Source organism: Eptatretus burgeri, chromosome 1 (assembly GCF_056783735.1).
Source record: "Eptatretus burgeri isolate ZD-2024b chromosome 1, Ebu_testis_v1, whole genome shotgun sequence".
Lineage (NCBI taxonomy): Eukaryota > Metazoa > Chordata > Myxini > Myxiniformes > Myxinidae > Eptatretus > Eptatretus burgeri.
This window is the reverse complement of record NC_140961.1, coordinates 62,614,751-62,637,250: the sequence shown is the minus strand read 5'-3', so window position 1 is coordinate 62,637,250 and position 22,500 is coordinate 62,614,751. Positions and strand designations below refer to the sequence as shown.

At 53.3% G+C, this 22,500-nt stretch overlaps 1 protein-coding gene across 2 annotated transcripts in view; it reads right to left on the bottom strand.

Moving 5' to 3' along the window:
- SRPRA (SRP receptor subunit alpha) overlaps positions 1-22,500 on the bottom strand; it is a 112,314-nt gene that overhangs the window by 57,312 nt on the left and 32,502 nt on the right. For both annotated transcript variants that reach the window (XM_085885792.1, XM_085885782.1), the window contains exons 3-4: positions 12,047-12,207; positions 11,767-11,939 (exon numbers count right to left, since the gene is read on the bottom strand). In XM_085885792.1, coding sequence (XP_085741918.1) covers positions 11,767-11,939; positions 12,047-12,207 — 334 coding nt within the window. The remainder of the gene's footprint in view (positions 1-11,766; positions 11,940-12,046; positions 12,208-22,500) is intronic.

Here is a 22,500-nt window from a genome sequence, read left to right as displayed (position 1 = left end):
AGTACTCCGAGCCAGCAGAACCCCAGAGTCAACCAAGGTGAGGCACGAGGCTCAGCAAGGCTACAAGACACGATGAAACCAGGATCGAGAACAGCCCAACAAAAAGCACGCTCCCAGCACAACAACCTCCACCAAAACGGTTTTTCTGTCCCGATCTTCTTCCTCTTCCTTTTCCTTTTGGACCCCGAACAGAACCTTTTTATCCTCCCGTCCTCGTCACTTCCAATCGAGTCGTTTTATTGGCCCTGCGCCGTCGCCTTCCGCCAATCGTGATCACGGGGCGGAGCCATCCGCAGCACTGTCCTGTGACGTCACGGCCAGCCAGGGACTACTAAAAGGGACTACTAAAAGGGGTTTACGCAGACACACTTACCCTATCCCGTGTCCCTATCTAATTACGTGACAATTATCATTTCCCCCTTGAAGAAATGGACATTTACTAGACAACTTAACACCACTGAATTGCTACTTATTACATCGAGATCCTGGTACACTCGAACAGCATGGCATACCTAATTAAACATCCTAATTACCCTTTGAATGCATAACCCCCCTCAAAAATAACACTGCCCCCTCCTCTGGTACCGCAGCTCCTGCAAGGTATATCACAGGCGCTACCGTACCAGCCTTAACACTTACTGACTCACACCTATTTAACCTAACGAAATAAAGTAGGAGGGGCAATGGGCAGCGAGTTGCAGCTAACTTACCTATCCTGCTTAATGTACTACCCCCTTATGGCCTTATCCTCGCCTAAACAATCATTCATTTTTTTATTTTTTTTATTTTATCACATGAGAGCACTGAGCGAAGTTGCACTCCATCCTCTGGATCATCGCTCTTGCCCAACACTCTTCCAGTGATCTGGGGAGGGGAAACAAAAGGTTCCACAAAAAAAAAAAAAACAACACTTATACTTTACATTCCTACTCTAAGCCTTAACGACACTATTCACGGGATATTTACACTTGACCGCGTCCCCCAGTGGATGCTAATAGACCCAGCGTTACCTGGGGAGCCAATTTTCAAATTTGCTTGCCCCAAAATTATGCGGACCTCATGCCCTTGCTGCACCTGTCAAGTTGTGCGGGATCGAGTGGGACACACATCTTCACAACACTCACACCATGGTCATCATCACATTTCTGGGTCATGGTCCTCATTTTAATGATGCAGGCTGAACCCCGTCATGGCCGTGGGGTGGGTTACCACAAGATGATGGGGGCATCTCAGGTGCGACCATGCCCACAGGTAAGCTTTAGTCCAACCCGGACGTTTCTCCGCCCCGCTCCCTTTGATTCCCACCCCCCCTGGTAGCCATCAGCTCTAACCCCGTACAACACACTGGAAGGGGTCTCACTAGCTCCTCTGGCCTTCCTGGGTCGCCAAGGTCCTACCCGCCTTGGTCGCCCAACCAGACCCTCTCCCAGTTGCCTCCAGACACTGTCACCATTAGCCACCAGATGGTGAATCTCCTTGAAGGGGGTCGCAATTCCCGCTCACCATGAGCTTCAGCAATCCCTGCGGACAAACACATCATCCCCACCCACAAAACCCACATGACTCCCCCACCCCATCGGCCTTACATGTGACACCTGCATTTCTAACACTTCACCGACCATGACCTTCCCTGTTACCACACCATGCCCAATAAAAAAAAACAATGTGTGCACCATACATTTCACTTCTTAACTCAAAACAACTCACACAGCACTTTTCACCCGATCCACGCACCAGCCATTGGACAGCCACTTGTGCCCGCTTTGTTACCAATTACCCACTGTCCCGATTGTCACTCTAAAACCCAGCAGAACTTACAAACCCTCACCTTCAGCACATGGGGCAGGAGGCTGCCCGGGCCCAAGCTCCCACACAGAAGCGGCCAATCTTCCCCTCACACGCTCTATCCAATCCGGAATATCCCGACCCATGTAAGAGCTCAATCGGTCACAATGGACGATCTGTGGGAGTGCGTGACGGCCCATCTGGATTTTAAAAACTACATCGGTTACCTGTCGGAGTATCACACCGGGGCCCTTCCAGGGGGGGTGAGTTTCGGGCACACACCCTTCCTCCTCTGTGGCTGGAAGAGCCAAATGAGGTCTCCAGGGAGGAATCGGGGGGCGTGTGTCCGAGAGTCATACCTCAATTTAGCACGCGAGGAAGCCAAACCTATTCGCTCCCTCGCAAAGTCATGAGCTTTCTCTATGCTCTTACGCATTTTGGAAGCATAACCCTCCGCCGAGGTCCATGTTGGGGTTTCAGGTGTCACGCCCAGCCACAAATCAACAGGGACCCGCATCTCCCGACCAAACATCAGCAAGGCAGGGGTGCAGTGCGTGGCCTCATGCTGCGCAGTCCTGTATGCCATCAGGACAAAGGGGAGATGTTCATCCCAGTCCTGCTGATTCTGGGAGGTAAAGAGATCTAACTGGGTAAGCAGAGTTTTATTAAACTTCTCCACCATCCCATCCGACTGTGGCCTTAGAGGAGTGGTCCGAGTCTTGTGAATTTGGAGGAGCTCGCACACTGAGCGTAGGAGTTCGGACTCGAAGTTCCGGCCCTGGTCTGTGTGCAGCTCCCTCGGAGTTCCAAAACGGGTGAAGAATCCCTCCACTAGTGCTTGGGCAACCAGCCGTGCTTCCTGATTGGGCAATGCATAGGCCTCCGGCCATCTGGTAAAGTAGTCCATTGCCACCAGAATATACTTGTTGCCGTCGGTGGGTGGTGGGTAGGGGCCCGACCACATCAACCGCTACCCTCTCAAGTGGTGCTCCTACATTATAAATTTGGAGGGGGGCCTTACGTGCGCATGGTGGTGTTTTCTTCCCCCGGCAGAGGTCGCACCAACGTACCCATTTTTGGATGTCGCTGCCCGAGTTCACCCAATAGAATCTCTGCCTCAATTTCGCTAGTGTTTCGGTTACACCTAAGTGTCCCATCGTTCGTGTTCCATGTACAAGCCCCATCACCTGTTCTCTCAATTTCGAAGGTACCACCAACAACCAGGAAGCATTTCCACTCGTTGGTAATTCCCACTCCCGGTACAAAATGCCATCCTTCAGCTGGAGCATCTGCCATTGTGCCCAATACGCCTTCACCTGCGCCCCAAGCGAAGCAATTTCTTCCCACGCGGGCCGTTTTCCACCCTCTAGCCAATTACAGAGGTGGCCCAAAACAGGGTCCTCCTTCTGTTCCTTTTTCCAATCGACACTACCAAATTCAGAAGGTGGTTGTGGCAGAGTCCGTCGGGTTACTCTGGCGGCACATAGGCATGCATCAATTTGTTCCTGCCCAATCAAATCCCTATTCTCTTGACGCTCACAAAATTTGCATTGGTGCTGCCAACAAGGTCGCCGAGAGAGAGCATCTGCGTTGGCATGTGTTTTGCCGGGCCGATGTTGCACAACAAAATTGTACTGCTGCAGTTTCTCAAGCCACCTTGCAATTTGGCCCTCCGGCTCCTTGAACCGAAGAAGCCATTGCAAGGAGGCATGATCAACCCGGATCACAAACTCCCTCCCGTACAGGTAAGGATGAAAGTGTCCAACTGCAGACAGCAAGGCCAATAATTCTTTGCGGGTGACGCAAAAATTCCGCTCGGGCTTTGACAGAGCCCTACTATAATAGGCAATCACTCGTTCGACACCTTGTTGGACTTGAGACAGGACCGCCCCCAATCCTGCCTGACTAGCATCCGTGTCAAGGATGAACTGGCCAGTCTCGGCCGGATACGCCAAAACTGGGGCTTCTATCAGACTTTGTTTAAGGTGATTGGATGCTTTGGTGCAGTTTTCTGACCACACAAATTTAGCTCCCTTCTCTGTCAATTGGTGCAATGGTCTTGCAATATTTGCAAAATTTTCCACAAATTTCCTATAGTAAGAACAGAGGCCCAAAAATCCTCTGACCTCTCTTACATTTATGGGGGTGGGCTACTCTTTTACTGCCACTGCCTTCATTGGGTCCGTGGCCACGCCGCTCTCATTTACCACATGACCCAGATAAACGACCTCTTTCCTAAATATTTCGCATTTCCCAGGGTTCAGTTTTAACCTGGCCCCCCTCAATCGCCTGAAAACCTCCACCAAATTTTTGGCAGCCTGCTCAAATATGGGAGCGTGGACAAGAACGTCGTCTAAATAGATCAGGCATGTTTGCCATGGCAGCCCAATCAAAACGCGTTCCATCAGACGTTCAAATGTGGCGGGGGCATTGCACAATCCGAAAGGCATGACGACAAACTGCCAGAGGCCCTTCCCTGTGGTAAATGCTGTTTTCTCTCTCCCTTGTTTGTCCATTTCCACCTGCCAGTAGCCACTCTTCAAATCCAATGTAGTGAACCATTTTGAGCCGGAAATGGCATCGAGTGTATCATCAATACGTGGCAGGGGATACGAGTCTTTGAGCGTCACTTGATTGAGCTGGCGATAATCCACACAGAACCGAATGGTCCCGTCCTTCTTTCTCACCAACACAATGGGTGACACCCAAGGACTTACCGAGGGCTCAATAATTCCAGCCTCCTTCATCTTTTCCACCTGTTTTTCAGCCTCATCCCTCTTTGCAAGAGGTAGACGTCGTGCAGGCTGTCGAACAGGTCGAGCCTCGCCAGTGTCAATTTGGTGCCTGACTAGACTCGTGCGTCCAAAATCCTCGGGAGAGAGAGAGAATACATCCACATTAGCACCAACCAAATTGTGCAATGACCTTACCTGGTCCACTGTTAACCCCTGTTCTGCTCGGTTTACCATGTCCCTTACTCCCTCTGGCCAATTTGTTTTTCCAAAATTTTGCCCCGACTCCGGCTGACCTGGCGAGTCTGTGGTTCCGTCCCCTCCGGTGATCTCCACTACACTGCTACACTTTGCTATAACAGCTCTGCCCCTCACTGTGTGAGGGCTGTCAGACAGGTTGAGCAACCGAAGCACTACCATGGGCTGATGTGTATCCACGAGTGTACGACCCACCATCAATCCTGCAGTTTCCCCCGAGCTCCACGGCTCCACCATCCCGAGCTGACCCACGTGATTGGTCCTTGCCGATATCCGAGCCAACACCACGGTCTCAGACCTGGGGGCCACGGTCACGGTGCGCGGCATCTCCAGTCACGCCCCCTGTCCCTCCTCGACTTCCCCCAGTCCCTCCAACCGTAGCTTTTCAGTCCCTAGCCACATGTGACCCCACCCTAGGTCTAGTTGGCAGTCATGTTACACAAGGAAACTCAACCCCAGAAGGCATCGGTCACACACTTCTGCCACCCACACCACCGCATCGACCTCTAGGCTGCCCAACTCCATCCTCACAACCCCACGACCCATTATCAGCGTCGTTGCTTCCGTAGGCAGTTGGAGACTGTGTCCTGCTAGTCTCTCGATTTTGTCCCAACCTCCAACACTTTGGTCCAACACTAGCGGGCTAATAACGGTATCACTTGCACCCGTGTCCACCACTGCTTCACAAAACTCTCCCTCTATCTTTACCCTTACCCGCAAATTCCCCACACCAATTTTCCCACAATTCACTATTTTCACCAAGGGAGGGCACTTCGCCACAATCTCACCAGCCAAGCATGGCCCTGTATGCTCAGCCCGATCTAGTTTCCCCGACCCCCGACAGTGATCTCCGGACTCGACCTAGGTAAGGGCACCTCGGATAGACCTGGCGGTTCAGCAGGAGGATTCATCCTCTCCGGGCTTGAAAGTCTATTGGAGGGTCTCTCCATCGCCGGGTACCGGCAATATCGTTGCATGTGTCCTCTTCGCCCGCACTGGAAACAACTCCCCATAAAAGGCGCCCGTGGGTATCGGTGTAATGTCTCTTCCGGTTCCGGACCCTCTCGGCTATAATCAAATTGCTCTATTGGCTGGGCTGGACCCCGCCGCTTTGGCGCACCAACTACCGAATTACCCCTTATCAAACTCGACAGTTTCTGGCAAATTTCCTGAAATTTGGGTAATGGGTAATGCTTGGGTAATGCCAATTTCTCCCAGCCCCTCTCCTTGATCGTGAATCTCCGCCTGTGGGACCGTCACCGATGGCCTCTCTGGCACCCGACCCGGCCGCCTCCACGAGGCCAGCCTGGCTGCGCACTCAGCCGCTCGGTGAACGGTGGGTGGATCCTGTAGCTCCACTAGCGCTCGGACCTCAGGGTCAGGAAGAGCAGCAAAAAATTTCTCGAGTGCCAGTCTGTCCCATGCCTCCACTGTAAGGTCCCGATACGCGATCCTGACTGATTGGTAAATGTCCTGTGCCAGCTCCTGCACTGTCTCACCCGGCTTTAATTTGCGGTGCTGGAGCTGGGCCCGCACCAGATCACAGTTCGCTGCGAACCCAAACTGACAGCTCAACGCCTCGCAAATGTGGGAGCTTGTCAACATCCCCTCCGCGATCATGTTTAACACATCTGCGGCTGGTCCCCGCAACGTTGCCACCAAATTCCCTGTACGTTCCCGCTCATTCCACCCGTTTAGTCGGGAAATACACTCAAATTGCGTCAGAAAAGCTTCAAGGCTCCCTGACCCGTCAAAATTTACCAGGGGGATCACTTTTACGGTGGCCCACTTCTCAGTTTATCCGTTGTCCGAATCCAGCCCAGGGATCAAACACCCTTGTGGCTGCGTATCCAATTTCGGAGCCCAATGTGGCCAAATATGTTTCGTGGTGAGGGTCTCATGGGTCAATTTTGCCTCCTGTTCCAAACGTTGAATGGACCGATTCACCTCTTCCCGCAGGATCTTCTGGGCCCGCACAACCTCCTCCAAGGCTCCGTCGCGAGTTTGTAGCTGCTCCTCAACCAACCCGGACACTCTACTTACAAAAGACGGCTCTACCAGGCCTTTATCCAAGACTTCATCTTGGCTCATAATTTTATCTTGTTCGTCCAAACAAGCCTCCAATCCTTTTACCTCCTCCGCCAAATTCATCCCTTGCTTCCTCAGCTCTCCCCACTCTTCTACTTGCAGCTGCATATGAGCATCCACACAGGCACGATGACGTTCCAGGCTTTCATCCACTTTATCAACCCGAATGTTCATTGCATCAATTTTATCTACCAATTTTTTCCGTATATTTTCCCTCTCCAATGTAATTTCTACCTTTGTTTCCTCCAATCTATCCTCGAATTTACTTTGTATTTCCCCCAATTTAACATCCACACACTCCTGCATCTCAGTTTTCATTTTCTTCATCTACTCCCCCAATTCATCCCTCATTAAATCAATCCGTGCACCCAACTGTACCCCCATTACCCCCAAATGATCTGTCATTTCTGCCCTCTGTGCCGTCATTTCTGCCCTCTGTGTCACGAATTGATTTGTCATTTCTGCCCTCTGTGCCATCATTTCTGCCCTCTGTGTCACGAATTGATTTGTCATTTGTGCCGTCATGTCCCCTATTAAACGTTCCAACATTGTCTGGATCGACATCGCGCCGGTTTCCGGCGCTGCCGGCCCCGTTACGGACGATGAAACACGGTCCACGCTCGGAATGGGGGAGATTCCCATCCGACCCCCGTCTCTCCCTTCTTCCCCCGACTCGCTGCCAGACACGTGGCCTTCCTCCTCAAACATCTGCACATCCGCCATGGTGCAGAAGTCCCGTTTGCCGCCAATCAAATTAAATTTGAAAACTCCCGCCAAAATTTTCCCGCGCTCGCGCGCTTTTCTGTAGTAATTTTGTATTCCAATTTGTGGCGAGATTTTAATCTTGGTATATTCTCCCGATACCAAATATAATTTAGAGGCGTTCGAACATCCAACACCCTGACACCAATGTGACGTCCACGGGACTTGAACAGTCCCGCCAACGTAGAATGAGCCGAAACGATGGAGGCGGTTTATTTATTTATAACCCAAAGATGGCGGTTTCAATCGCTCTACCGCAAACGGGACGAGGAAGGTGGCACGAGTCGCTTTTCACTGAGTTGATAACGTTTATTTCTCTAACCAGAAATAACAAGACTCGTCAAGAATAGGGATCCGGGGCGATTCGACGGGATGGTGGTGTGGGTTCGGGCGTGGGGAAAACACAAACAATTCCAATGGATATACCGATCTCAAACCCTCTAAGGCGCCAGGTACGCGCACGCACGCACGCACGCACGCACGCACACACGCACACACACACACACACACACACACACACACACACACACACACACACACACACACACACACACACACACACACACACACACACACACACACACACACACACAAAACGTAGCTGGTTCTGGTGGTCAGGCTGGCCCGTGGTGTAAACGCAACAGTCCCTGGATTGGCGTCGGACGAGCTGGCGTTGCGCTTGTCAGGGGCAGGAGACACCGTGGTGCTGTCGACCTCCTGGTCCTGGCCCAAGTCCGCTCACAGCCGCCAGGGAACCGGTTCAGGCGCCAAGTTGTGAGCAGGAGAGGGAGGCAGGTCCGCCCGCCGTTCGACCCCGTACTCCGAGCCAGCAGAACCCCAGAGCCAACCAAGGTGAGACACGAGGCTCAGCAAGGCTACAAGACACGATGAAACCAGGATCGAGAACAGCCCAACAAAAAGCACGCTCCCAGCACAACAACCTCCACCAAAACGGTTTTTTTGTCCCGATCTTCTTCCTCTTCCTTTTCGACCCCGAACAGAACCTTTTTATCCTCCCGTCCTCGTCACTTCCAATCGAGTCGTTTTATTGGCCCTGCGCCGTCGCCTTCCGCCAATCGTGATCACGGGGCGGAGCCATCCGCAGCACTGTCCTGTGACGTCACGGCCAGCCTCCAGGGACTAATAAAAGGGGTTTACGCAGACACACTTACCCTATCCCGTGTCCCTATCTAATTACGTGACAATTATCATTTCCCCCTTGAAGAAATGGACATTTACTAGACAACTTATCACCACTGAATTGCTACTTATTACATCGAGATCCTGGTACACTCGAACAGCATGGCATACCTAATTAAACATCCTAATTACCCTTTGAATGCATACCCCCCCTCAAACGTAACACTATTATTGCGATTTATTTTCAGTCAGGATTGTGTGTTTTGAAAGTGATACATGCGCATACAAATATGATGTTGTGTTATTAAATGTTATTTGTTATTCATCACAACATGTGATTATATTTGTTTATGTGCAATTATGTTTGGTGTTCAAGCAATCAAAAGTATTACTGTGTATGGTTTCTGGTCAAAAGTTCTTAATGAAAGTATTGTGTCCATGGCGTTGAAACTATTGTTTTATAGCTTGAATTTTTGAAAGTTTGATGTTTATTATAAATGTTTTAAATGATCATGATGATGTTTGACTTGATTTTATTATGCTCTTTCTGAACTCTTTACGCCTGGGAGCCTCGGGTGTATCAACAAACGACATTCTGATTCGATTTACAGTTCAGAATCGATTAGTCGCATAAAATCAGCACATTTTGGCAGTCATATACCACTTATACTAGCACGGAAGCATGTTATGTTCAATCTGAGTGTCTAATCAGTTTATATGTGTGTGAAAACATAGGTACAGACACCTTATACAACTTTCTATGTCAATTATTGGTAAAGATATGGCGATTTCAAAATTTCACAACCAGCGGTGGCAGCCATCTTCGATTTTTGCCCATATTTCTCGTACAATGAAAAATCTGGCTTGGCACTATAGCTAAAATCAATGTATATGTTCTTGTGATGAACTGTGCCAATTTTGGTGCTTTTACCACCAAACCCACAATCGTTCTGATTTTATGCACATATCCGCGCACTATTAAACCTGTCGATCCAAGCTTAACCGGCTCTACACTTCTCCTTGACCGAGTTAACTTTGTTTTAGTTTACTAAGTGGTGGACTGGGCAGAAGCTATTACGTTGTCTGCATTTTTTTTTTTTTAGAATTGTTATAATGGTCAAAGTAGCAAAGTCTAGTGCATGACCAACGTCCACCTGATTGGCTCAGAGCATATACATACAAAACTAGAAAAAGAGCAATCAGAGATTGCAGACCATTGCCAGTACTGGTTTTGTGTGGGGTATTTTGTGTGGCATTCGTGTACTGGTGAGTTACATAATTCAAACTGCCACTATAAAACTTCTGGCAGTGATGACTGGGTACCAAGACGTCCCGCTTTGATCGGATACCTGACCCTGACCCATGATGTATTTTTTATTATTCATTGACCCTCACCGAAGGAGAGAGTATTTCGTTTGGGTCTGTTTGTTTTTGTGTCTGTCGGTCTGTCTGCACAGAACTTTGGTGTTTTTCTCTGCAACCGCTTGTCAGATTGAGACAAAAATTTCACCACAGGTGTGACTACTCATGTAGAAGGTTTTAATCATAATGATGCCATTGGTCATGTGGTGTGGCAGCCATGTTGGAAAAACGTTAAAAAAAAAACTTTGGAACTCTATCTGAAACCACACCAAGTAAAAAATTGAAACTTGGCACATGACAAGCACTCTTCATGGGGAAAGTGTGATTTATTTATTTTTTTGACGACATCATAGGTGCCTTTGTTATGGCGTCATAATTGCCTATGTAGAATGCCACATCTGATCAGTATTAAAAATTTTGAGTGTCATCTAGGGATAAAATGGTCCACAGAAATTTTGTTTTTTAATGGCGTCATCGGTCACGTAATTTAGCAGCCCTATTGTTTAAAAAAATTAAAAAATAATTTTAAAAAATCTTCAAAAATCTTCTTTGAAGTGGCTGAACAAATCGAGGTGAAGCTTTACATGTATGACTGCCTATCCGTGAGGAACAAAAGGTTCACACATATGATGTCATAGGTAACATGGTTTGGCAGACATATTGGATTTCCCCTCAAACAAAAAAAAATCTTCTTCTCCAGAATGGCTGAACAAATTGAGGGGAACTTCAAACAAATGCTCCACAAGCCATGGGTGTACAAGTTCATTAAGGAATAATTGATAGGTCACATGGTTTGGCAGCCATATTTGATTGAAGAAAAATATTAAATAATGTTTTCCCTGGATCCGCTTCATCAATCGACGTGAAACTTCACATTTATGATATAGTAGTGATGGAGGAGAATACATGTTTTAAATTTCACTGTATATTCCTTCTATATTCAGTTCAAATGAGTTATTTTCAAAGCTACCCCTACAATGCTTACTTCATTGAATTTCCATTGCAAATGAATGATAGCATCCATACTTTCAAGTTGAAGACAGTTTGGACTGCTATGGCATGCATTTTGGTGTGGAAATTGCCCAAAATAAACTGTTCAACCTGGGCAAGGTTCTTGGATGTCACAAAAAGTGGTAGGATATGAGCATTCCATGATCCATTAATTACTCGTTTCCATTTTTAAACATTTTTGCAGAGCTCCAACTGATGGTCCTTGCTATAAATGACATACTTTCTGAATTTTACATTGCCATGGTTTTTCAAACACACTTCTGCATTTGAGGCATAATACTGCACAGCTAGCCTTATGATGATGCATTGAGGCTGCACAGCTAGCCTTATGCAAATTCCAATATATATATATATATATTTTTTTTAAATATTTGCCAGAAATGTTATTACACAACACCACCCCCACTGCCCATCACATTACAAACAGTTCACCACTCTGCTGGAAATACCCAGAGTGCTTTTTGTGCAGCTGAAGCATCACTTTGCACAGAAAATCTTAGCACAAGCACTGTATAAAGTGATTGAATTCCTTTTATGATCATCTAGAATAAAAAGTAAAGGTTAACCTGAACAACTCTTGTAGATGAAAGTAAAGGGCATAGCAACAAAACTGAATGAACAAACTTACGAAAAGTGTTGATGGGCTTTCCATTTTTCTTGCTGCCTTTACCCTTCTTGCTTACTTTTGTCTTGTCTGCTGGCACTTGAATCAAGGAGTTTACAGTCTTCTGAGATTTACGAGACTCTGCATAGGTCTTCATTTCGATTGGCACTTGCTTTTTGCTATAGTGCTCTGCTTGCCTGGATATACATGACACCAAAATATACCATGCTTGGATTAATAAAGGGGAAAAACGATCATGCTAAAGATTGCATCCTTCAGTTTTGTTACCCAAAATCAAGCATACTTGCGTAGGTGGTGAAAATCACTCTCAAAATTGAAGGAGCCATTTAAGAGTGCCAAGACGCCTTGTCGCAACTCATTGCGGTACTTGTCCCTAAACTCTTTGCGGACATCATCAAGAAATTTGTCTACATAGGTAAGTGCAAGAATCTTCTGATAACCGACCTGGTGTGGAGGGGAAGGCCAAACAAGAACAACAACAACAACAAAAAATCTATCAAAAAAAGGTTGATGAGGAACAAGTTAAGTACCTTTTATACTTTTAAATGAATAAAACTGGTCCACAATTTTAGTGTTCTGGAGTACATTAACCCTCACCTGCATCCTCTTCAGAGGAGTTCAATAGATTCTATCATGATCACCATTATCATCATAATCATCATCTACGTCATATTGGTTCACGAGTCAGTAAGTGACCACTATAGTCAGTCTGTCAGTCTGTCAGTCTGTCAGTCTGTCAGTCTGTCAGTCTGTCAGTCTGTCAGTCTGTCAGTCTGTCAGTCTGTCAGTCTGTCAGTCTGTCAGTCTGTCAGTCTGTCAGTCTGTCAGTCTGTCAGTCTGTCAGTCTGTCAGTCTGTCAGTCTGTCAGTCTGACAGTCTGTCAGTCTGTCAGTCTGTCAGTCTGTCAGTCTGTCAGTCTGTCAGTCTGTCAGTCTGTCGGTCTGTCAGTCTGTCAGTCTGTCAGTCTGTCAGTCTGTCAGTCTGTCAGTCTGTCAGTCTGTCAGTCTGTCAGTCTGTCAGTCAGTCAGTCAGTCTGTCAGTCTCAGTCAGTCTGTCTGTCTGTCTGTCTGTCTGTCTGTCTGTCTGTCTGTCTGTCTGTCTGTCAGTAGTCTGTCAGTCTGTCAGTCTGTCAGTCTGTCAGTCTGTCAGTCTGTCAGTCTGTCCGTCTGTCAGTCTGAATCTGTCATGTCCAGTCTGTGTCTGTCAGTCTGTCAGTCTGTCAGGTCTGTCAGTCTGTCAGTCTGTCAGTCTGTCCAGTCTGTCAGTCTGTCAGTCTGTCCAGTCTGTCAGTCTGTCAGTCTGTCAGTCTGTCGGTCTGTCCTGGTCTGTCAGTCTGTCGAGTCTGTCAGTCTGTCCAGTCTGTCAGTCTGTCCCGGTCTGTCGGTCTGTAAGTCCAGTCTGTCAGTCTGTCAGTCTGTCAGTCTGTCAGTCTGTCAGTCTGTCAGTCTGTCAGTCTGTCAGTCTGTCAGTCTGTCAGTCTGTCAGTCTGTCAGTCTGTCAGTCTGTCAGTCTGTCAGTCAGTCAGTCAGTCTGTCAGTCTCAGTCAGTCTGTCTGTCTGTCTGTCTGTCTGTCTGTCTGTCTGTCTGTCTGTCTGTCTGTCTGTCTGTCTGTCTGTCTGTCTGTCTGTCTGTCAGTCTGTCAGTCTGTCAGTCTGTCAGTCTGTCAGTCTGTCAGTCTGTCAGTCTGTCAGTCTGTCAGTCTGTCAGTCTGTCAGTCTGTCAGTCTGTCAGTCTGTCAGTCTGTCCGATCTGTCAGTCTGTCCAGTCTGTCAGTCTGTCAGTCTGTCAGTCTGTCGATCTGTCACTCTGTCAGTCTGTCAGTCTGTGAGTCTGTCAGTCTGTCAGTCTGTCAGTCTGTCAGTCTGTGAGTCTGTCAGTGTGTGAGTCTGTGAGTCTGTCAGTCTGTCAGTCTGTCAGTCTGTCAGTCTGTCAGGCTGTCAGTCTGTCAGTCTGTCAGGTCTGTCGGTCTGTCAGTCTGTCCAGTCTGTCAGTCTGTCAGTCTGTCAGTCTGTCAGTCTGTTTTTTTTTTGGTCTGTCGTCTGTCAGTCTGTCAGTCTGATCAGTCTGTCAGTCCTGTCCAGTCTGTCAGTCTGTCAGTCTGTCCAGTCTGTCAGTCTGTCCAGTCTGTCAGTCTGTCAGTCTGTCAGTCTGTCAGTCTGTCAGTCTGTCGGTCTGTCCAGTCTGTCAGTCTGTCAGTCTGTCAGTCTGTCAGTCTGTCAGGTCTGTCAGTCTGTCCCAGTCTGTCAGTCTGTCAGTCTGTCAGTCTGTCAGTCTGTCAGTCTGTCAGTCTGTCAGTCTGTCAGTCTGTCAGATCTGTCAGTCTGTCAGTCTGTCAGTCTGTCAGTCTGTCCGGTCTGTCAGGTCTGTCAGTCTGTCAGTCTGTCAGTCTGTCAGTCTGTCAGTCTGTCAGTCTGTCAGTCTGTCAGTCTGTCAGTCTGTCAGTCTGTCAGTCTGTCAGTCTGTCAGTCTGTCAGTCTGTCAGTCTGTCAGTCTGTCAGTCTGTCAGTCTGTCAGTCTGTCAGTCTGTCAGTCTGTCAGTCTGTCAGTCTGTCAGTCTGTCAGTCTGTCAGTCTGTCGGTCTGTCAGTCTGTCAGTCTGTCAGTCTGTCAGTCTGTCAGTCTGTCAGTCTGTCAGTCTGTCGAGTCTGTCAGTCTGTCAGTCTGTCAGGTCTGTCAGGTCTGTCAGTCTGTCAGTCTGTCCAGTCTGTCAGTCTGTCCAGTCTGTCCAGTCTGTCAGTCTGTCAGGTCTGTCTCAGTCTGTCAGGTCTGTCAGTCTGTCAGTCTGTCAGTCTGTCAGGTCTGTCAGTCTGTCAGTCTGTCAGTCTGTCGGTCTGTCAGTCTGTCTGTCAGTCTGTCAGTCTGTCAGTCTGTCAGTCTGTCAGTCTGTCAGTCTGTCTGTCAGTCTGTCCAGTCTGTCAGTCTGTCGGTCTGTCAGTCTGTCAGGTCTGTCAGTCTGTCCAGTCTGTCCAGTCTGTCAGTCTGTCAGTCTGTCAGTCTGTCAGTCTGTCAGTCTGTCAGTCTGTCAGTCTGTCAGTCTGTCAGTCTGTCAGTCTGTCAGTCTGTCAGTCTGTCAGGTCTGTCAGGTCTGTCAGGTCTGTCAGTCTGTCAGTCTGTCAGTCTGTCCAGTCTGTCAGTCTGTCAGTCTGTCAGTCTGTCAGTCTGTCAGTCTGTCAGTCTGTCAGTCTGTCAGTCTGTCAGGTCTGTCAGTCTGTCAGTCTGTCAGGTCCGTCTGTCAGTCTGTCAGTCTGTCAGTCTGTCAGTCTGTCCAGTCTGTCAGTCTGTCAGTCTGTCAGTCTGTCCAGTCTGTCAGTCTGTCAGTCTGTCAGTCTTCCAGTCTGTCAGTCTGTCAGTCTGTCAGTCTGTCAGTCTGTCAGTCTGTCAGTCTGTCAGTCTGTCAGTCTGTCAGTCTGTCAGTCTGTCAGTCTGTCAGTCTGTCAGTCTGTCAGTCTGTCAGTCTGTCAGTCTGTCAGTCTGTCAGTCTGTCAGTCTGTCAGTCTGTCAGTCTGTCAGTCTGTCAGTCTGTCAGTCTGTCAGTCTGTCAGTCTGTCAGTCTGTCAGTCTGTCAGTCTGTCAGTCTGTCAGTCTGTCAGTCTGTCAGTCTGTCAGTCTGTCAGTCTGTCAGTCTGTCAGTCTGTCATCGGTCTGTCAGTCTGTCAGTCTGTCAGTCTGTCAGTCTGTCAGTCTGTCCAGTCTGTCAGTCTGTCAGTCTGTCAGTCTGTCAGTCTGTCAGTCTGTCCAGTCTGTCAGTCTGTCAGTCTGTCAGTCTGTCAGTCTGTCAGTCTGTCAGTCTGTCAGTCTGTCAGTCAGTCAGACAGTCTGTCAGTCTGTCAGTCTGTCAGTCTGTCAGTCAGTCAGTCTGTCAGTCTGTCAGTCTGTCAGTCTGTCAGTCTGTCAGTCTGTCAGTCTGTCAGTCTGTCAGTCTGTCAGTCTGTCAGTCTGTCAGTCTGTCCAGTCTGTCAGTCTGTCAGTCTGTCAGTCTGTCAGTCTGTCAGTCTGTCAGTCTGTCAGTCTGTCAGTCTGTCAGTCTGTCAGTCTGTCAGTCTGTCAGTCTGTCAGGTCTGTCAGTCTGTCCAGTCTGTCAGTCTGTCAGTCTGTCAGTCTGTCAGTCTGTCAGTCTGTCAGTCTGTCAGTCTGTCAGTCTGTCAGTCTGTCAGTCTGTCCAGTCTGTCAGTCTGTCAGTCTGTCAGTCTGTCAGTCTGTCAGTCTGTCAGTCTGTCAGTCTGTCAGTCTGTCAGTCTGTCCAGTCTGTCAGTCTGTCAGTCTGTCAGTCTGTCAGTCTGTCAGTCTGTCAGTCTGTCAGTCTGTCAGTCTGTCAGTCTGTCAGTCTGTCAGTCTGTCAGTCTGTCAGTCTGTCAGATCTGTCAGTCTGTCAGTCTGTCAGTCTGTCAGGTCTGTCAGTCTGTCAGTCTGTCAGTCTGTCAGTCTGTCAGTCTGTCAGTCTGTCAGTCTGTCAGTCTGTCAGTCTGTCAGTCTGTCAGTCTGTCAGTCTGTCAGTCTGTCAGTCTGTCAGTCTGTCAGTCTGTCCAGGTCTGTCAGTCTGTCAGGTCTGTCAGTCTGTCAGTCTGTCAGTCTGTCAGTCTGTCAGTCTGTCAGTCTGTCAGTCTGTCAGTCTGTCAGTCTGTCAGTCTGTCAGTCTGTCAGTCTGTCAGTCTGTCAGTCTGTCAGTCTGTCAGTCCCAGTCTGTCCAGTCTGTCAGTCTGTCAGTCAGTCAGTCTCAGTCAGTCAGTCAGTCAGTCTCAGTCAGTCAGTCAGTCAGTCTCAGTCAGTCAGTCAGTCAGTCTCAGTCAGTCAGTCAGTCAGTCTGTCAGTCAGTCAGTCAGTCAGTCAGTCAGTCAGTCAGTCAGTCAGTCAGTCAGTCAGTCAGTCAGTCAGTCAGTCTGTCAGTCTGTCAGTCTGTCAGTCTGTCAGTCTGTCAGTCTGTCAGTCTGTCAGTCTGTCAGTCTGTCAGTCTGTCAGTCTGTCAGTCTGTCAGTCTGTCAGTCTGTCAGTCTGTCAGTCTGTCAGTCTGTCAGTCTGTCAGTCTGTCAGTCTGTCAGTCCGTCAGTCTGTCAGTCCGTCAGTCCGTCAGTCCGTCAGTCCGTCAGTCCGTCAGTCCGTCAGTCCGTCAGTCCGTCAGCCCGTCAGCCCGTCAGCCCGTCAGCCCGTCAGCCCGTCAGCCCGTCAGCCCGTCAGCCCGTCAGCCCGTCAGCCCGTCAGCCCGTCAGCCCGTCAGCCCGTCAGCCCGTCAGCCCGTCAGCCCGTCAGCCCGTCAGCCCGTCAGCCCGTCAGCGCGTCAGCCCGTCAGCCCGTCAGCCCGTCAGCCCGTCAGCCCGTCCAGCCCCGTCAGCCCGTCAGCCCGTCAGCCCGTCAGCCCGTCAGCCCCGTCCAGCCCGTCAGCCCGTCAGCCCCGTCGTCAGCCCGTCAGCCCGTCAGCCCGTCAGCCCGTCAGCCCGTCAGCCCGTCAGCCCGTCAGCCCGTCAGCCCGTCAGCCCGTCAGCCCGTCAGCCCGTCAGCCCGTCAGCCGTCAGCCCGTCAGCCGTCAGCCCGTCCCAGCCCGTCAGCCCACGTCCAGCCGTCAGCCCGTCCAGCCCGTCAGCCCCGTCAGCCCGTCAGCCCGTCAGCCCGTCAGCCCGTCAGCCCGTCAGCCCGTCAGCCCCGTCAGCCAGTGGCAGCCCGTCAGCCCCGTCAGCCCGTCAGCCCGTCAGCCCGTCAGCCCGTCAGCCGTCAGCCCGTCAGCCCGTCAGCCCGTCAGCCCGTCAGCCCGTCAGCCCGTCAGCCGTCAGCCCGTCAGCCCGTCAGCCCGTCAGCCCGTCAGCCGTCACGGCCCCGTCCAGCCCGTCAGCCCGTCAGCCCGTCCCGGCCAGCCCGTCAGCCCGTCAGCCCGTCAGCCCGTCAGCCCGTCAGCCCGTCAGCCCGTCAGCCCGTCAGCCCGTCCCAGCCCGTCAGCCCGTCAGCCCGTCAGCCCGTCAGCCCGTCAGCCCGTCAGCCGTCCCCGTCCAGCCCGTCAGCCCCGTCAGCCCGTCAGCCCGTCAGCCCGTCAGCCCGTCAGCCCGTCAGCAGCCCGTCAGCCCGTCAGCCGTCAGCCCGTCAGCCCGTCAGCCCGTCAGCCCGTCAACCCGTCAGCCCGTCAGCCCGTCAGCCCGTCCCAGCCCGTCAGCCCGTCAGCCCGTCAGCCCGTCAGCCCGTCAGCCCGTCAGCCCGTCCAGCCCGTCAACCCGTCAGCCCGTCAGCCCGTCAGCCCGTCCAGCCCGTCAGCCCGTCAGCCCGTCAACCCCGTCAGCCCGTCAGCCCCGTCCCAGCCCGACAACCCGTCAGCCCGTCAGCCCGTCAGCCCGTCAGCCCGTCAGCCCGTCAGCCCGTCAGCCCGTCAGCCCGTCAGCCCGTCAGCCCGTCAGCCCGTCAGCCCGTCAGCCCGTCAGCCCGTCAGCCCGTCAGCCCGTCAGCCCGTCAGCCCGTCAGCCCGTCAGCCCGTCAGCCCGTCAGCCCCGCAGCCCGTCAGCCCGTCAGCCCGTCAGCCCGTGGCCCCGTCAGCCCGCCAGCCCGTCAGCCCGTCAGCCCGTCCGCCCCTCCGCCCGGCAGCCCGTCAGCCCGTCAGCCCGACAGCCCGTCAGCCCGTCAGCCCGCCAGCCCGTCAGCCCGTCAGCCCGTCAGCCCGTCAGCCCGTCAGCCCGTCAGCCCGTCCAGCCCGTCAGCCCCGTCCAGCAGCCGTCAGCCCGTCAGCCCGTCCAGCCGTCCAGCCCGTCCCAGCCCGTCAGCCCGTCAGCCCGTCAGCCCGTCCAGCCCGTCAGCCCGTCAGCCCGTCAGCCCGTCAGCCCCGTCAGCCCGTCAGCCCGTCAGCCCGTCAGCCCCGTCAGCCCGTCAGCCCCGTCAGCCCGTCAGCCGTCAGCCCGTCAGCCCCGTCAGCCCGTCAGCCCGTCAGCCCGTCAGCCCGTCAGCCCGTCCAGCCCGTCAGCCCGTCCAGCCCGTCAGCCCGTCAGCCCGTCAGCCCGTCAGCCCGTCAACCCGTCAGCCCGTCAGCCCGTCAGCCGTCAACCCGTCCCGGCCCGTCAGCCCCCCGTCAGCCGTCCAGCCCGTCAGCCGTCAGCCCGTCAGCCCGTCCAAACCCCGTCAGCCCGTCAGCCCGTCAGCCCGTCTGCCCGGCAGCCCGTCAGCCCGTCAGCCCGTCAGCCCGGCAGCCCGTCAGCCCCTCAGCCCGTCAGCCCGTCAGCCCGTCAGCCCGTCAGCCCGTCAGCCCGTCCAGCCCGTCAGCGCCGTCCCAGCGTCAGCCCGTCAGCCCGTCAGCCCGTCAGCCCGTCAGCCCGTCCCAGCCCGTCAGCCCGTCAGCCCGTCAGCCCGTCAGCCGTCAGCCCGTCAGCCCGTCGACCCGTCAGCCCGTCAGCCCGTCAGCCCGTCAGCCCGTCCCGTCAGCCGTCCAGCCCGTCAGCCCGTCAGCCCGTCCAGCCCGTCAGCCCGTCAGCCCGTCAGCCCGCCAGCCCGTCAGCCCGTCAGCCCGTCAGCCCGTCAGCCCGTCAGCCCGTCAGCCCGTCAGCCCGTCAGCCCGTCAGCCCGTCAGCCCGTCAGCCCGTCAGCCCGTCAGCCCGTCAGCCCGTCAGCCCGTCAGCCCGTCAGCCCGTCAGCCCGTCAGCCCGTCAGCCCGTCAGCCCGTCCGCCCGTCAGCCCGTCAGCCCGTCAGCGCGTCACCCCGTCAGCCCGTCAGGCCGTCAGCCCGTCAGCCCGTCAGCCCGTCAGCCCGTCCGGCCCGTCAGCCCGTCAGCCCCGTCAGCCCGTCAGCCCGTCAGCCCGTCAGCCCGTCAGCCCACCGTCAGCCCGTCAGCCCGTCAACCCGTCAGCCCGTCAGCCCCGTCCAGCCCGTCAGCCCGTCTGGCGACCCGTCAGCCCGTCCAGCCCGTCAGCCCGTCAGCCCGTCAACCCGTCAGCCCGTCAGCCCGTCAGCCCGTCAGCCCGTCCCAGCCCGTCAGCCCGTCAGCCCGTCAGCCCGTCAGCCCGTCAGCCCGTCAGCCCGTCAGCCCGACAGCCCGTCAGCCCGTCAGCCGTCCGCCCGTCAGCCCGTCACCCCGTCAGCCCGTCAGCCCGTCAGCCCGTCAGCCCGTCAGCCCGTCAGCCCGTCAGCCCGTCAGCCCGTCAGCCCGTCAGCCCGTCAGCCCGTCAGCCCGTCAGCCCGTCAGCCCGTCAGCCCGTCAGCCCGTCAGCCCGTCAGCCCGTCAGCCCGTCTGCCCGTCTGCCCGTCTGCCCGTCAGCCCGTCAGCCCGTCTGCCCGTCAGCCCGTCTGCCCGTCTGCCCGTCAGCCCGTCAGCCCGTCAGCCCGTCTGCCCGTCTGCCCGTCTGCCCGTCTGCCCGTCTGCCCGTCTGCCCGTCTGCCCGTCTGCCCGTCTGCCCGTCTGCCCGTCTGCCCGTCTGCCCGTCTGCCCGTCTGCCCGTCTGCCCGTCTGCCCGTCTGCCCGTCTGCCCGTCTGCCCGTCTGCCCGTCTGCCCGTCTGCCCGTCTGCCCGTCTGCCCGTCTGCCCGTCTGCCCGTCTGCCCGTCTGCCCGTCTGCCCGTCTGCCCGTCTGCCCGTCTGCCCGTCTGCCCGTCTGCCCGTCTGCCCGTCTGCCCGTCTGCCCGTCTGCCCGTCTGCCCGTCTGCCCGTCTGCCCGTCTGCCCGTCTGCCCGTCTGCCCGTCTGCCCGTCTGCCCGTCTGCCCGTCTGCCCGTCTGCCCGTCTGCCCGTCTGCCCGTCTGCCCGTCTGCCCGTCTGCCCGTCTGCCCGTCTGCCCGTCTGCCCGTCTGCCCGTCTGCCCGTCTGCCCGTCTGCCCGTCTGCCCGTCTGCCCGTCTGCCCGTCTGCCCGTCTGCCCGTCTGCCCGTCTGCCCGTCTGCCCGTCTGCCCGTCTGCCCGTCTGCCCGTCTGCCCGTCTGCCCGTCTGCCCGTCTGCCCGTCTGCCCGTCTGCCCGTCTGCCCGTCTGCCCGTCTGCCCGTCTGCCCGTCTGCCCGTCTGCCCGTCTGCCCCGTCTGCCCGTCTGCCCGTCTGCCCGTCTGCCCGTCTGCCCGTCTGCCCGTCTGCCCGTCTGCCCGTCTGCCCGTCTGCCCGTCTGCCCGTCTGCCCGTCTGCCCGTCTGCCCGTCTGCCCGTCTGCCCGTCTGCCCGTCTGCCCGTCTGCCCGTCTGCCCGTCTGCCCGTCTGCCCGTCTGCCCGTCTGCCCGTCTGCCCGTCTGCCCGTCTGCCCGTCTGCCCGTCTGCCCGTCTGCCCGTCTGCCCGTCTGCCCGTCAGCCCGTCAGCCCGTCAGCCCGTCTGCCCGTCTGCCCGTCAGCCCGTCAGCCCGTCAGCCCGTCAGCCCGTCAGCCCGTCAGCCCGTCAGCCCGTCAGCCCGTCAGCCCGTCAGCCCGTCAGCCCGTCAGCCCGTCTGCCCGTCTGCCCGTCTGCCCGTCTGCCCGTCTGCCCGTCTGCCCGTCTGTCTGTCTGTGCATAGCTCCGTGGGTTTTGATCCTTTCCTGATAAAATTTAAGTGGGAGGTATATATATCATGATCTAGGTGTGTTTTCCTGAGAATGGGCGTGCTGCGCCCATTATGGGCGGAGCCACGCCCAAAAAGCATGCGTTTTTAGGGGGTAGCCAATTTCAAGTTACATCTTCTCCGAGGGGGTTTGTCGAATCTGGCAGGGGTTTTGGTGTTTGGTTAGCCGAATGGCACCTGCATAGCCCCACGGAGCTCAATTTTTCATTTTTGTCCCAAGGTCAAGGTCACAAGGTCACGAACTTGGAAAATTGCGAATTTTGACATAAAAATCATACGACCACCCAAACTTTGAGAGCTAGGATGACAATATTTTTTATGCATAATCTTGAGGTCATTCCCCACCTAAAGTCTTGAAACCATTTTGCTCTATCTCGAACACCTTGCCCGTGGCGCCCCCTTCAAGTTAGTTTTTACGCTGATTTCATCAAAGTATTGATAATAATCCGAGGAGTGTGAAATGCCATATAGCCTATATGACATTATATTGTTCCTGGAATGTTCCAGAGGAAGTTTTGCACCAAAGGTCATAATCCTTGACCTTTGACCTTTAAAGTTCACAAAGCTCAAATTTTCAAAGTTGTGGGAATCGAACAGGGTTTTCGACCTTCTTTGACAAACTAACTCGAATAAGCTATAGCACGTATCCTGTTTCCTTATTTTAATGTCCACAACATTGTTTTGTGACCTTTAAAGGTTATGCAAAGGGCAAATTTTGAAAGTTGTTGAACGAAACCGGGTTTTCGACATTTTGCAGCTAATAACCTGTCACTCGTACCACATCATGTTGATCCTTTTTATAACTTGGTCAAAAATTATCACATTGTCTCATCCTTGACTGAAACAATCTACATCGTGAAATACCGCTCGTGAACCATTGCCGTCTCCAGACTTGTCATAAATAAAAATTGGAAACTACCGTCTTGTTGGTTTTACATATTTATTTGGAAGCATGATAAATGAAATTATAATCATCTGCATATGTTTGTAAAAATTTTTAAAATTCCCTTTCTGAATCATGAACCTCTGGGATCCTACCCCCCTTTTTCCCATTGAAACAATGCCCCGATATTCACGGATTCGACATTTGTGGCATTTTTCAGGAACATATGCCCCAAGAATGTCAGGGTTTTAAGGTTAGCAGATCAAGGCAGTGGGACGAGAAGAAAGAACGAGACCCAGGACACGCTGCACTTAAATCGCCATGCAGGGGTTGTGGGCAGATGGAGGAGGGGTGGTTAGTGTGACAATTGTTTGTGAGGGATGGTG